Below are 15,913 nucleotides of genomic sequence, written 5' to 3' on the forward strand. Positions count from 1 at the left end.
AGGAAAAGGAGAGAGCAAAGCAGGTGGAGAGACATAGGAGGAGGAAAGAGAAGAAGAGAGTGGAAGAGAGGAGAGGGGAAAAGAGGAGAAGAAGGAGATAAGAAGAAAGAAATGGAGAAGAGGAGTAAAAGGGGAAGTTGTTATATCTGTTATATTGGGGTTGGTATGTGTGTATATTTAAGTGTGTGTGCTTCGTACGTGGCTCCAGAGTTCATGATACAGGCGGGGACGGGGCATGTGCAGGAGCGTCCGTCGTCGTGGTTCATCCCGAGGTTGTGGCCGAGTTCATGAGCCACGATGGAGGCGAACGAGGGAACGTTGTTGTTGGTGAACTGAGAGAAACAGACGGAGGTGAGTGTTAATAAAGGTTATTCAAATGAGACTCTTTCGCTGCCTCTCACTCCCAACAAGGATCTGTACGGAGATTTTATTAGATTTTTAACCAGAAACAGCTGTTAAAGCCCTTTTTTCAAATGCACCAGACTCCATTGACAAATCCAGTAATTTTACTTTGCAGAACAAAGAAGTTGCTGGCCTATCGCTGCCCTGATTGGTTAGTTTGTATTAATGTAAGTTACACAGATATTGTGTTATGTATTCAAACTAACCATTTAAAAACCCAAAGTCACACAATAATATAAAAAAACAAATGGATCGGTGGATCAGCAACTCCCGTGTTCTGCAAGGTAAAATGACTGTTTTGTCAATGGAGTCTGGTGGCTTTGCAGAGAGTGATGAAACAGATGTTTACAGTAAAAACACTGGCAAAAATGGCCTCTCACTTGGCTTTTGAGTTACTTCTGACCATGGTGTGCCCCAAAGTAACCTTTAACATAACATGTTATATATCTTATGGTGCAAAGGGGAAAAAAACAATAAAGATGGAGTGACTGAACTGTTCGTCCTTCTTTTTGAAAGTTCTGTTTGAACTTTGTCTGGGAATAGGAATCTAGGAAAATCAAAAGCTTAGCATTTATATATTATAAAACTTCTATGGCTGTTGCTAAACACAAGAAAAATCTTTTTAACACTAAAAAGCTGCTTGTAAAGAGACAGACAGGTGAGTCAGCCAATCAGAGCAGGGCAGTGTGGCGCGTACCGCGTTGATGCCGCCCCCGTGGCTCCTGGAGCAGACAGTGGAGACGAAGGCCATCCCTGCTGTCCCCCCGAAACTCTTCTTCCTGCAGCGACATCATCATCATCATTAATATCATTATTATTAATGTTTCAGTGTGTGTTTCAGTGTGTTGATATACTGACAGGATGAGTTGTGCTGAATCGTGGCGGCGGCGGGACACCAGCGCTTTCTCTCTCCACTGGGTGAAGCGACTCAGCACCTCTCCGGCTCCTCCGTCGGTGCTGATGAGGTTCTGCTGAGTCCAGATCTCAAGCCCGACCAGGACCACCCGAACGTTCAGCTGAATGTAGATCTGAACACACACACACACACACACACACACACACACACACACACACACACACACATACATACACACACACACACGTTTTAACCCTTCTGTGTGAAGATTTTCTGATTTTTCTTTGAATTATCTGAATAATCTTAAAGAATTTGTAATAAATTAGATATTTCAGCAGTTGGTTGGACCCAATTCTTACACATTTTCTCATTATTTATTTTTGAAACTAAGTAATTACTCGATTAATGGAGAAAATAATCAGCAAATGTGTCGAGAAAGAAAATAATTATTAGCTGAAAACCTCCTCAAACAATATAAAAGTATAATCACATTGAATAAAATTTCATTGCATAATTAATAATAATCTACAAATAAAACATCTTTTTACTAAATTTTCCTGATTATGTTTATATAATTTTACTTCAGTATTTTAATGCAGGACTTTCACCTTTAAGAGAGAACATTAATATTATCACAGTGTGTTATTTTTACTTACGCTGTCGATGAAGTTTGCCAGATGAACCATCTCGTCCCTCACTGCTGTCTCATTCCTGTTCATATAATTATACTGAATAAAGACAGAAAACATTGTATTTAAAGGAAAATTCAAACGCGTTGTGAGTCAGATGTTTCACTTTTATCTCTGGATGTTTTGTACAAAAGCACGTTTAGCCTAGCTTAGCAAAAAGACTGGAGGTAGGAGGAAACTGCTAGCCTAGCTCCTTTAAAAGCAAAAAATCTACCTAGCTAACGAAAAGCTGTTAGTTAGCACACAGACTGTATAAAAAGATGGACGACATGACAGCTCCCTACAAGTGAAGCCAAACCCTCTCTATCGCCCCCTGCTGACTGGCTGCAGTATAGCTCATAAAGCCCGCCTCCTCCATGTTAACAGATGGGACATGAGTCAAACTATAAAATCAAAATACATGTCAAATACATTTTTCCCAAATATGGTTTCTGTCATTATAGTTAGTTCTTATCATGCTGATTTATGTCCAAGTGTAAATTTTTCTCACAAGTTTACTTTTAATTAGTTATTTGAGGCTATAAAAAGGGGGTGTGACCTCATGATTGACAGCTCAGTGGACAAATGGGGCTCCTGCAGCGTTCTGTTCCTGAGTAGCAGAGTAGAGGAGGAACGGCGAGAGGAGACGTAACTAACACTAACACTACAGTCACTGAACTTTCCATAAGCGTGAATATCTGCTTCAGACCGACACAAGAAGCTGTTCTGCTGCAGACTGAGCCCACCTGAAGTGTATACGTGTGTGTGTATATGTGTGTGTGTGTGTGTGTGTGTGTGTGTGTGTGTGTGTGTGTTACCCTGTCATTGTCGACCACCAGCAGCAGCTCCACATAGTGAGTCTTATGGAGAACAGCTCGCTTCATCTGCAAAACAACATCAAGTAACTCCATGATTATAAGAACCAATTCATTGACTATATTAAAGTGTGTGTGTGTGTGTGTGTGTGTGTGAGAACGCACCCTGCTGTGCTGTCTGTGGTGGATTTCCTCTGGTTTGTACTGAGCATGCTCTGTGGAATTGTCGTGGTCATGCTCATCATCGTGCGGCGTTCCACACCCCCGGGGCTGTGACGTCACATCCTGTAGGCGGTACACCAGGTGCTGCTCGGGGGCGGAGTCTAATGGCTCGATACCGTAACTGTTGTCAGCGAGATGCAACACTCCTCTGAAGAAAAGAGAGACAAAAGTTTGTATTGTTTTTGTTTTTCAGTCAGAGTGAGACATCACGTTTGTCTACACCGATGATCACAGGTCACATGGTTTGACCTGCAGGTTTAAGACTCAGAGGGGTCAACCAAAGGTCACAACTTTATGGATTAAAGGGTTACTTCACCGAAAATTTCCTCTCTTCCTCTGTCAGAAAGCTTCTGTTTTTTTGCTGCAGTGTTTATTATTTATAAATTATGCATAAAGTCAAATTATTAATTAAGCCCCGGTGTGTTACCAAAGTAATTACTAAGAAATCACTCAGCAGGGTCACACACACACATACACACACACACACACACACACACACACACATACACACTCTCACACGGAGCCATCTGTGAGTAGAATATAAATAGGAAACTAACTTTGTCCTTGAGAGAGAGGGGAGAGTGTACGGTGTGTGTACAGTGTGTGTAAAGTGTGTATTTCTAAGATAGATCAGACTGTTTATTACAGTCATTAAATCATCAGTCGCTTCAACTGGTAGCAGCAAAGTCTGGTAGCTCTGAATTTCTCTGAATCTTTACTTTGTTTTTGTTGTATTTTTATCATATTTTGTCAACTATTTCTGTGGGGAGTTTGTTCAAGAGAAGAGCTTCTTCCATTGAAACGGAGCAAATCTTCCAGCTGAGATGGAGAGGTGTTTTCATGGTCGCCGTGCTGGTGCAGAGGTGAAGCTTGGAAATGGAGATGTAAGCCCTTTCTGCCATCAGTCATCGTGGGAGGTGACGACTCTCCGCCCAACAAAGGTGATGGACCTCACTGATGCTCTGGATTCCATTCCATGATGCTTTTGAACTTCTACAGATATGTTATTTAATGTTTTTTAATGCAGGACTAGTAGAAGAACTTCCTCCATGACTGCAGCTAAGTGTTGGAGACAAGTGTGTGTGTATGTGTGTGTGTGTGTGTGTGTGTGTGTGTGTGTGTGTGTGTGTGTGTGTACCTGAGGCCGTTGCAGACGCTCATAGCGACAGAAGAACCCTCCATGTCCTGAACGAAGCCCTGATAGTGACAGTGGTTCTACAACACAGCAGCACAGAGAGAGACATTACAGTTCAGTGATGTTGTTTGTACAGACTGCAGTGTCCCACAGACACCAGCAGGGGGCAGACATGACACACAGCAGCAGACACCACTGTGTTCTTTTATATTCATCAGTATAAACATAATAACTGTTAGAGACACAACCCGAGGAAGGACGGTGAAAGAGGGGAAGAGGCTAAGCTGTAAAAACAATTGTTTTAAATGTAATGAAGCCAATAAAGTTATTTGTATTTTAATGAGAGAGTTTAAAGTCAGAGTCCAGCTGCCGTCAATCATTAATGTTTCATCAAACACTGCAGACAGGGAGAGGCAGTGAGGGAGAGAGAGAGGGAGAGAGAGAGAGAGAGAGAGAGGGAGAGGGGGGGGGGGGGGGGGGGTAAAGAGTGGGTCAACTGACAGGAAATATCAATGCACTCAGTCAGAGAGAACTCCCATCATGCATCTCTTCTTTCAATAAACAAAAAACTCACAACTCTGAGCACTTAATAAGAACCCTTTTAGACATTTTGCTTTCGTAAAACAAAGAGGAGAACCAGCGTGCTTCACTCAGTCAGCAGACCAATTTTAATATTTGTGTTTTGGACTTTTTTCTGACATGATATGAAAAGTGAATGTTGATCCGGGCTTATGTTATGGCAATAACATCCTGATAATGATTTAAACATCATTAAAAAACCTCTTCAAATGGCACTTAAATAGAATAGAACCACTTTAGCTTTGATGTTGGAGAGAAACTAATATTTCTATTGCATTACACATCCTCTTTTAAACTGTATGAAAACATGGAGGACATTAAGCTCCCTCAACCCTCTCTATCGCCCCCTGCTGACTGGCTGCAGTATAGCTCATAAAGCCCGCCTCCTCCATGTCAACAGATGGGACATGAGTCAAACTATAAGGGCGGGTTCACACCAGCCTCGTTTAGTCCGACGGAACCGAACCCTGGAGCGTTTGTCCCCTCGGTGCGGTTCGTTTGAACGCCGGAATCAAACTCTGGTGCGGACCAAACAACCGGAACATGGTCTGCTAGAAAAGACGGGTCTCGATCTGTTTCCAAGCGAACCACGGTCCGGTTTGATTCTGATGAGAGTGTAAACGGACTTAAAGTAGGACCAAATATTTTATTAAAATATTAATTAACAGGTGTTGCCACTGGTAGAGACAGACACGCAGCCAGGCAGCAAGATGAGCAGAGGACAGACGTAGGGCAGTGACGAGGAAATAGAAATATGGGCTGACCAAACGCACAATAACACAGAGGTACTCGAACTGTTCAGTGAAAAACAAAAGGAGAGTGGAGCTGATCGATCTGTAGAACAATGTTAAAACAGTGCGCGATCATGTTGAGTGTTATTGAGGACTGTGCGCTCTGACCAATCAGAGAACATTTTCCTTGCGCATCAAATTTTTTGGTCCGATGGTACAAGCTGTTAAAGTTCTCATGCTGATTTATGTCCAAGTGTTCATTTTTCTGACACTTTTAATTAGTTATTTGGTGCTATAAAAAGGGGGTGTGGCCTCATGATTGACAGCTCTGTTGACAAATGGGGCTCCTGCAGCGTTCTGTTCCCGAGTAGCAGAGTAGAGGAGGAACGTCGAGAGGAGACGTAACTAACACTAACACTACAGTCATTGAACTTTCCATCAGCGTGAACACTGCATTTCAGTTTGTCTCGGAAATTGAAATAAGAAAACATTTTGTGTGCGAATTTGTGCTGCTAAAACACAACATGAACTAGAACAGGCGCAGCATTATGAGAAGAGGGGCTCTGTGTGGTTTTAATATCGTTCTTTATTCTGTTTACGCTGAGGTCACATGGTGCTTCTGTTCGGGTTTCTTGGTCTCTGGAGCTGTCGCATGTCGCCTCCAGTGAAAGCGGATTTAGAGGTTTGTGATGGAAATTGTTACTAGTTTTTCTTCTTCTTCTGGTGTCTCTGTCATTTCCGCTTCAGTCTGTTTCATGTTGACTCATCCTTCTCTACTGATCCCAGCTTCCTGTTTATTATCCGTCTGGTCACATGAAAGGGTTCTGTCACTTCCTGGTTAATCAGATCTGCTCAGAGATTGGCTCCCTGGAGAATGAGCAGGCCTCAGATCGTTGTGTGTTTCTGTGTGTGTGTGTGTGTGTGTGTGTGTGTGTTACCTGCACAGGTGGTCTGGATGTGATCAGTGATCCGTTCAGACTGTAGGTGAACACGGTGAAGTCTGCTGGAAGCAGCAGGCTGAAAACAACGACAGCAGTAGTTTTTAATGTGTTTCTACTTTCTGTTGTAATATTTATATTGTGGTACAAATGTTTATTTATATTGTTATGATGAGTTATATTGTTGTAATCGGTCTGATTATCAGTTTATCTATTGTACAAACTTATTGTATCAGTTATTTTCTTCACAGTTAAACCAGAAGAGAACAAAGCTTTGACTGCAGACGTCTTTGAAACGCGTGCACCGATCAGATACTGACTCAAGCAGAAGATGTTTGACGTCAGTGGTTTATTAAAAACTAAAGCTAATCAGCAGATTTTTCTCTTCTGTTACATCATGAACTGATGGCTCTGATTGGCCAATCAGCAGCGTCTGATACGATGACATCACACTAGATAATGTACCGTAAGGTCAGACAAAGAGAAAGACGGCACAGAACTCATAAATAACTCGTTGTTTTTAATTATTTAATTAGTTTTCTTTATTTTATTTACTTTAACTGAATTTTTTGTTTCCTTTTTAACTGTTAAATAATGTCTGTGTTGTTTTATAGATCTCTTTGTTCACCCTGACTGTGCCGTCTGCGTTGGACTTTTATTGAACTATTCAAATCGATCAAACGACATAAAAATACTTCAAACTGTATTTATAAATGTGGAGTCGTGGAAAGTTTCAAACTATATTTCTGCGGTACTTTGATGGACTATTTCTCCTCTGCAGGACATCTCAGAGGGAAACATTGATTTAACCCATTCTCGATGTTACTCAGGGGTGTCAGAAAGTATGGCAGTATCATGTGTTGTGATTCTGTTTGTCAAAAACACTTGAATTTTAACAACTTACTTGTTTCTCTCCAGATGAACGACGTGTTCACTCCCGTCCACACTGATGACATAAGAGACCTGAAGAGAGGCGACACGAGAATGCTGATAAACACATTTGCTGCAGCAACAGGACGGAGTTCCTCCTCTCACTTCTTAAATAAAAACACGCAGAAATATAAAAAGTTTCTACTTCACTCAACCCGAATAAGGTTCTCTGTTTTGTTCCAATTAGACGACTTGATAGAATTTGGGGAACAAAATGGTGGTAAAACAGAAATGTTCAGTTTTAATTAAGAATAAAAATCATGAAACCCTTCACCACAAAATGTTGTTGGTCAGAAGTTATGTGTGATCAGATCGAGGTGTGTCTTGGTTTACACTTGAATTTAGTGTTGTCCACTTTTGAGCCGGTCCCCCAAGAGGCACTTTTAAAACAAATAAAGTGTCAAGTAGGCCTTCACGAAACGAGGCCCTCTGCTCTTCTGTATGTTTAACACAATACCTGTTTGCTACATGTTCATACTGAATCTGAAATAAATGTTTTTGTCACCAATTGATCTAAGGGGAGCTGATAGCTGCCCGGGCGTTATCTGAGCGCCTGAAAATGGTGTGAAAGCACAGCCATCATTCCCAAGACTCCATCCAAGAGGGGAAATTATTTTAACATGCCGAGTAAGAAAGCATGGCTTTATATTAAATATTCTTTCTTATTTATTGCAATAAATTCAGACTTCTGTGATTGTTTATTGCGAATGCTCGTACTGCCCCTTTTCCACTGCCAGTTCAAGGTGGGATTATTACACCTCTGTTACGTTCCGTCTTCTAACACACGGAGGAGGAACGGTGGGGCGAAGTCGTCCCGCCTCTGAGCCGGCATCAGAGGCGAAATGGTGTGAGTGAAAAAAACAGGTGAGCCGGCAGAGCAGAACAATGTTACAATGTTACAGTTTCATTTAGCAGACGCTTTGGTCCAAAGTGACGAACATCAACACAAACAACGATCAAGACAGGAGGGAGAGAAGTCAGTGAGAGCCAACAAACAGCTTCAGGTGGGATCGGACACTGGTGCCGACAGGCAGTGTGTGTATATATATATATTTTTAATAATAGTCATCATCAACAGCATCAGTATCATTAAGGTCAGAGGTCATAAAGAGCTGGGTCTTTAGCTTCCCTTTAAAGTTGAAAGGGACTCTGTGGACCGAATGGAGTTTGGTAGGTCGTTCCACCACCGGGGGACGACTGAGAAGAAGAGTCTAGAACAGAACAGAACAGCAACGAGTGTGTGTGTGTGTGTGTGTGTTTGTTTGTTTGTGTGTTTGTTTACACCTTGCGCACGTTTTGCTTCAATGCCGGAACGCCATAAAAACACACACTAGGGCGGCTTCACGCCGGCGTTGCTTGGTCGATTGTAAAATGGCAAAGGTGGAACGACGGCGGAGCTTCGTTACAGCGCTGAGGCGGAGCCGCGGTGTAAACAGGACTGAAGCAAAAGAGACTTCTCAGGAATGGATCACAACTATTAAACTTTATTATACACTATTTATACTTCATGTGTTGACTCTTCAGAGTGGGCAGGCTCTCGGAGGGTGTTGGTATTTGTTACAGTCTGAACAAGATGAACAAACAGGTCAGTAAGACCTAAGGGGCTTATTTTGTGGTGCTTGATTTAAGATCTCTGATCTCTGGTGAAACAATGAGCCCTCTGATGTGTCTTTAATTATGTTGTTGTTGTGTTTGTCTGATTATTGCCACAGACACACAAGTTATTTATAGATTAAACTAATGAACTAATGTTGGAACAATCTGTGGTTTGATGACTGACTGACTCATGAGGTCCAGCTGGTACTGTACAAAGACGTGTCCTGTTGGGTGGTGAGGGGCTGTTTAAATGGTACAGCTTAATAATAATGTTGACTCTTGATTCTCTACAGACAGGTGTGTACAGGTGAGTTATAAAAAAGGGATACAGGTAAAATAGAGAGAGGCAGGAAGTTAATCCACATGTACTCTAATTTGATACCGCCCACATGGACTAGGTTCAGATGATTGACAGCAGCTGTCAGGGAGGTGACTGGTCAGGTGATAAAGGTAGGATCAGGTTTGTTCTGCAGGTGTGAACAGGAAACCAAAAGTCCAAGAACTCAACTTAACTCCAAGGTCACCTGAGCCTCCTCACCTGGCAGACATTTACCTCTGCGTGTCTGTGTGTGTGTGTGTGTGAGCTGCATCTACCAGCAGGTGTGTGTACTGCAGGGGTGAATACACACACACTGACAGATGGTGTGTGTGTGTTTGAGGTAAATCAGGACAGGAAGTCAGCGGTGGACTACATCACCCAGCTGCCAACAGCAGCTCCTCTGTCCTCCAACACAGCAGGGGTCAAAGGTCAACAGAGAGAGTGTGAAGCAGATTCCAGCATCCACAGCCCCAAACGAGATCTGCACAGTTCGTCAACATGACGATCATTTCGAAACGTTAACGAGACATTTTTTGTAACTGCTGCTCACAAAATGATTCTTCTTATTATTTATTTCATTGTTACCTGAAGTGATTTCCAGTTAAACAACATACCTGCCAAATACTGTAAAGGTGTTTCTGCTGTATCCAAGTTAGGGATGTATGGTAGTAGATTTTTGCCACTTTATGTCTTTATTTTCACTTTTTTTTGGATTTCTGGCACTGATATAACATTTTTTTAACTGCAGAGACCATACAGACTCTTGGAGTTAACACATTTTTTCTGCCTTCTCATATTTTCCCTTCAGATAAAAAATGCAATGCTTTTAAAAATGTTCAAAAACGCTGGAAAAGTAAGAAAACTTGAACTTGAGTTGTTTTTTGGTGCTAACAGACGAACTCTTAACTGAGACGTGTAACAAACTAAAGTACGCATGAGGTTTAACTGTTTCTTAACTAAAAAACGACAATCAAAACATAACATGACGTGTTGAGAAGAGACGGTCCACAGAAACATCAGAGGCCTACCTACTAAACAGACAAACAACGTGAAACCATACCCTGGTGCAAGTTACCAGAAATTATAGTTAAAGTAAAAATCTCGAACATGTAGACATTTTGGTTTCCATGTAAATACTGCATCTTTAATCTGACTGTCGCCAAGAATTCAACGACCCCTGTAACCCCTGTTTTAATGTCTCAACCATAGACTGTATATAAAGATGGCCGACATGACAGCTCCCTTAAAGAGAAGCCAAACCCTCTCTATCGCCCCCTGCTGACTGGCTGCAGTATAGCTCATAAGCCCCGCCTCCTCCATGTTAGCAGATGGGACATGAGTCAAACTATAAAATCAAAATACACGTCAAATACATTTTTCTCAAACATGGTTTCTGTCATTATAGTTAGTTCTTATCATGCTGATTTATGTCCAAGTGTTCATTTTTCTGACAAGTTTATTTTTAATTAGTTATTTGATGCTGTCAAAATGATGATTGACAGCTCTGTTGACAAATTCGGCTCCTGCAGCAAATCAGTTCCAGGTGAGCAGAGTGGAGGACGATCCGCAAGTGGAAACGTAACTAAAACAATCACTACAGTCATTGAAGTTTCCATACCTGTGAACGTTAACCTCAGACCAACACAAGAAGCTGTTCTGCTGTTAAACACGCCGGTGTGCGGGATCCTTGCTGTCTTTTTCCGTAAGTTAAGTGTGTGTTTGGGTTAGCGGAAGTGGCTACGGCCGCTTTTCTGTTGCACAGAAATGAATGGAGCTGTCATGTCGTCCTTCTTGTTACAGTCTCTGGTCTATTACGGTCAGTTTGATGCCCTTTTACACGGTGTGTGTCCTTCCTGTATGATCTGCTCTCTAATCTAACAGTATCTCTATCTAATGCTCATTATGGTGTCTGAATGTCAGCAGCAGTCTGTCCTCTCCTACACAGTGTTGTGTCCTGCAGGCGGATCAGTGGGAGGCGACGTGTTACAGATACCAACGTGTTGACATCATTAAATGACAGAGTTGAGATATTGTGGCGGATAAACACAGCTGGGAGGAAAATCCTGTAAATCACACTGTATAATGTTTGTTATCAGCACTGTGGGGAGAGGAGGGGACGTCACAGACTGGACCTGACAGACTGAGAGACACAGATAAGGTGACACTAGACCTGCTGTTTAGCATGTTTAGCATGTTTAGCATGTAGCACAATATGAAAGGTCCAAATGAGGCTCAAAGTGTCTCTAATCTATAAAAAGATTAAAAGCAGATTAAATGTCCAAAATATCTGAGGCTGTTTTATAAATATGCTTCGATATCAAACTGTTAGCGAGGCCGAATCTGGAGGTTAAAGAGTCGGAGACCAAACAGACTTCAGTTGTTATTTGTTGCCTGCAGAGTTTCAAACACATCCGACAGAACAGGAGAGAAAAACATGGCTGCAGGATGACACACACACACACACACACACACACACACCCTAATATCATACTTTCACACACCGTCACTCCCTCTGAGCATGCTCACATTTCACCATAGTGTGAGTCTGTCTGTGTGTGTATGTGTGTGTGTGTGTGTGTGTGTGTGTGTGTGTGTGTGTTGAACGTGTTCCAGCATGCAGGGTGGAAAAGAAGATGACAGCAGAGGAAACACACACACACACACACACACACACACACACACACTCAGCAGATTAAATCCCCCTCTAACAACACGTCTCTGCTCAGTGTGTGTGTGTGTGTGTGTGTGTGTGTGTGTGTGTGTTTTAAGGTGGTCCTGAGACATTAACTGTGTTGGTGCTGAGCTGCAGAGCAGAGCAGCTTCAGGTCCTCCTTACTCTCTGACTCATTTCAGAGGAAGTGTGACTTCACAGAACTCCTCGTCATCAGCGACGGACGAGCCAAACTAATAAAGTCATGTTTTCCTCCTCTTCTGTGGAACCCTCGTCTCACTGCTCGAGTTGTACTGGGGACGCTTTTTGGATGCGCACCAACCAGCTGTTTATTCTTTACTGCATTCAAATCACATCTTTTTGTTTTCAACACAGTTCAATCTCAGAAACAATCAGCTGTCGTCCGACATCGATATAACCTTAGCGATAAAGGACTTCCTGATTGGTTAGAGGTGCAACGATTAGTCGACACTATTGATGACAAATGTTATTGTCGATAATAAGCTGGTTACTATTAGTCACATGTTTTTCAAGCTGTGCACGGACATAACGTTGTTTACACAGCTGAGTTTGCTGAGGGGTGAGTCATCTCGCATCCTTACTATCTCTGCTGAGAGGTGTTCACGTAAAACAGTGACCGGAAGCAACAGGTGAACAAAACAAAGCAAAATGGCAGCGGCCGATGGAACACCATCATGTCCTCAAACTTCTAAAGTCTGGGAGCATTTCAGAGAAAAGGATCGCCTGCAGGATCTGTGAAGAGGACCAGGAGCACGTCTGTAATGTGCGAGCATTTGAAGAGAAGGCATGATAGACTAGTGGATGATGCAGACTCGCCCAGATAAGATAATTAGCTTCTCAGCTAGTTAACGTTAGCTATGTGTAGACGGAGATGTATTGGAGTTGAACTAGATGCATCTCTTTTAAACATCAACAGTCCAAAGTTACAGCCACGCTTACTTTTTCAGTCCCTCACCTTAAAGACTTTTTCTTCCTCCTTTTATTTCTCTTTTGTATCAGTCGGAGCAAAATCAGCAGCAAAATTTATTAAAGACATATGTTTGAATGAAGAACTCATATCTGTTGTCTTTATTGTTGATTCTTTTCAGCATGTGCTGACTAACAACTACATTGGAAGCTGATAGCTAAATAAGAGCCATTAAGTCATTGTGCAATTCAATATCTGATTAGTCGACTATCAAACTAGATGTTAGTTGCAGCCCTGTTGTCAGATGACCTCTGCTGGGAGCGGGATGGTGTTACAGCAGGTTGTGTTCCGCTTTATTTGCTCTCCACACAGGCTGTTTTTCCTGCTTACACCAAAGCCTGCTGATACCGGATTGGTCAATACAACTCGGACAACAAATGTACAAACAGAAGACTTTTACATAATTCCCAAAATTCTCGCACCCACCAAAAATTTGAGATTAACTACAGGACAAACATTGCACCCAGTGTGCATACAGGTGCGAGTTGTTGAACATTGCACCTTGAACTTTGACTCATGTGACAGGAGTGTTGCGTGCCTGACGAGCGTTCTCGTTGGCTCGCATCGGGTCGTCTCATCACTTTCTGGATAAAACCGAAACTTAAAAAGTGGTTGATTAATCTTGTCTTTGTCTGAACCTGAGGATTAAAGCTACCGGAGAACTCACAACTTATTGTGTGTTCAAACAGAGATTATATTTCATTTGTTTGTGATGATCAATTTACAAAGATGCACTTTGATTTGCTCGAGGCTGCACCGCGTCTAGACTTCCTGCAGATTTCCAAATGACTTTTACCTGAATGCTGAGAAATTCTCACGCTGACAATCAGAATGTTAGAAATATCTACAACTAAGAAATATGTTGAAGTTTAGACGGTCTCATTTAGTCCAAGAGCAAATATCTATCCATCTCTATCAAAGTAGGGCTGTCACAGTACTGAATTTTTCTAACAGCGGTGAAACTATCGCCCCCTTGTGGTTCGGCGGTTAACAGCCGCCCCAGCCTGCTGCCGGAGTATGTATTGTTTATTTAACTACAGCGCGTCCCCCAGAGGGTAAAACATCATCATCAACACAGCATGAGCAGTGGAAACGCGAGTTCATTTAGCACTGCTAAGTTTGTATGCTTAATTGTTGAAATGAAATCTGTGGTGACGGGTTCGTTGTAGCGCCTAAACAAGCATGTCGCGAGACTGCACCCATTAGATGCTCCGACAGCAAAGTTCCTTTAGCTGATTACGGAGATTTTAACACGAGTTTGTTGTTCACAATGTATCGTTCTGTATGGGAAAGATAAGGTGCTTCCCTGGGGCGCATGGATAGTGATGCCAGACTTGTACCTAGCAACCTCACAGGGTCCATATTTAAAAATAAAATAGTGGTGATGACGGTCACTGGGTCCACCCTGCGGTTGCCGCCATGCGGTTACCATGACAGTCCTACACAAAAGTGATGAAAGCCGAACACAACACAAGATTAATAAAGAAGTAAAAATCTTTCAAGGTTTTTTAAATGGACTGAGGAGTTCTTGACGTGTTTATGTAAAAGTGAAGAGAGATAACGAGCTGCTGACACACAGACAGGAAGTGGTCCTGCTGAGTTGGTGTTTCCTGAAGGTCAGAGGTCACTTACTATAAAGGAAAACAACAGACTTAAACACTGCAGTAGAGGGAAACCTCAGTACCTGATTGGGGGGTCGTCCGTCCACGTCCCGCCTCAGCCTGCCTCCGATTGGTCGAGGGACGGTCAGCTGATAGGAGGAGAGATGTTCAGTCTGCTGGGAGTCTGCAGGAGGAAACAGACAGACAGGGAAAAACCAGGTAAGGAGGGGTTTATAGAAGAACAACATTTCCCTCTGAGAAGAACTGACTGGCAGAAAATGAAACGCTCACGTGAAGTAAATAAAAATGCAGGTAAATAAGGTAAACAGGTGTTGTCCACAGAAACACAACATCATAAATATAAAAAATAAAAACACACTTTGTCTCATCAAAATAAATAAAACTGCTGTAAAAACTGACACATCCTCAGAAAGTTTGCTGCTTTCTTAAGGTCACACACCTCTCCACCAATCAGAGGCCCTCACAGAGGTAACCATGACAACAATGCTCCAGGCTGTGGTGAACTCAAGGACAGCAACTTTTCCTGTTTGTGGGTTGTGGTTCTACTTCCTGTCAGACTCTGCAGGAAGCTGAATCATTTATGAGTCAGGGATGGCTGCAGTTATCACACCTGCATGATCAGCAGGGGACCACACACACACACACACACACACACACACAGGTCCATTAACGCATTTAGATAAATACTTCAGAGTTGCAGCTTCACATTTAAAACAGGGTTGGTGTTTGTTTTATAACTTTGATGTCACATTTATCACACAAGGAGCTTCAGAAACAAACACACACACACACACGTACACACACACACACACACACATACACACACGCGCACACACACCAACCACACCGTCTTCTAGATCAGATTTCACTTTCTAATCTCTACCTGCAGCAACGTGCCGACACAAACACAGACCACTGGAATGTTTTACACGATGACATGTTCAGTGCAAGGACAGGTAGGTTCACTGCAGGTGAGTCTGAAAGTGAAACTTGAAACACACCTGTGACACAGCTCTTTGAGCACATGCAGAACAGGCGTTAAAGGTGTTTCTGCATGTCCTTCTTTTATAAATACTGCACCTCTTATTGGTCCTCACAGGGATAGGAATACATATATGTACACACACACACACACACACACACACACACACACACACACACATCCACAGTGTGTAAAGTGTGAGTGTCAGTTTGCCTCCATCTGTTCACAACACGACAGACTAACCCCCAGTGAGAGTAAATGTGTATGCATGCATGTGTCGGGGATGGACTCCTCTCTGTGTGTAGCAATCTGTAACCATGGTAACGGTTGCAGAATGTGGTTAACGACCCCTTTGTCCTGTCGTCCTGCTCCGAGCAGCATCTCCTTTTGTCTTCATTTCAAACAGTGGATTCTGTTTTAAAGCTGGAGCCAGGGTGCAGTTAGCCTAGCTTAGCATAA

At 42.5% G+C, this 15,913-nt stretch overlaps 1 protein-coding gene across 2 annotated transcripts in view; it reads right to left on the reverse strand.

Moving 5' to 3' along the window:
- adam9a (ADAM metallopeptidase domain 9a) overlaps positions 1–15,913 on the reverse strand; it is a 38,791-nt gene that overhangs the window by 12,808 nt on the left and 10,070 nt on the right. For both annotated transcript variants that reach the window (XM_069682808.1, XM_069682807.1), the window contains exons 2-11: positions 14,535–14,635; positions 7,251–7,309; positions 6,347–6,425; positions 4,102–4,178; positions 2,907–3,111; positions 2,745–2,810; positions 1,915–1,986; positions 1,261–1,430; positions 1,100–1,181; positions 199–332 (exon numbers count right to left, since the gene is read on the reverse strand). In XM_069682808.1, the coding sequence (XP_069538909.1) occupies positions 199–332; positions 1,100–1,181; positions 1,261–1,430; positions 1,915–1,986; positions 2,745–2,810; positions 2,907–3,111; positions 4,102–4,178; positions 6,347–6,425; positions 7,251–7,309; positions 14,535–14,635 (1,045 nt within the window). The remainder of the gene's footprint in view (positions 1–198; positions 333–1,099; positions 1,182–1,260; positions 1,431–1,914; positions 1,987–2,744; positions 2,811–2,906; positions 3,112–4,101; positions 4,179–6,346; positions 6,426–7,250; positions 7,310–14,534; positions 14,636–15,913) is intronic.

The sequence above is a fragment of the Semicossyphus pulcher genome, unplaced genomic scaffold (genome assembly GCF_022749685.1).
Source record: "Semicossyphus pulcher isolate SPU_LCO1_2020_fin unplaced genomic scaffold, fSemPul1.0.p SCAF_6, whole genome shotgun sequence".
NCBI lineage: Eukaryota > Metazoa > Chordata > Actinopteri > Labriformes > Labridae > Semicossyphus > Semicossyphus pulcher.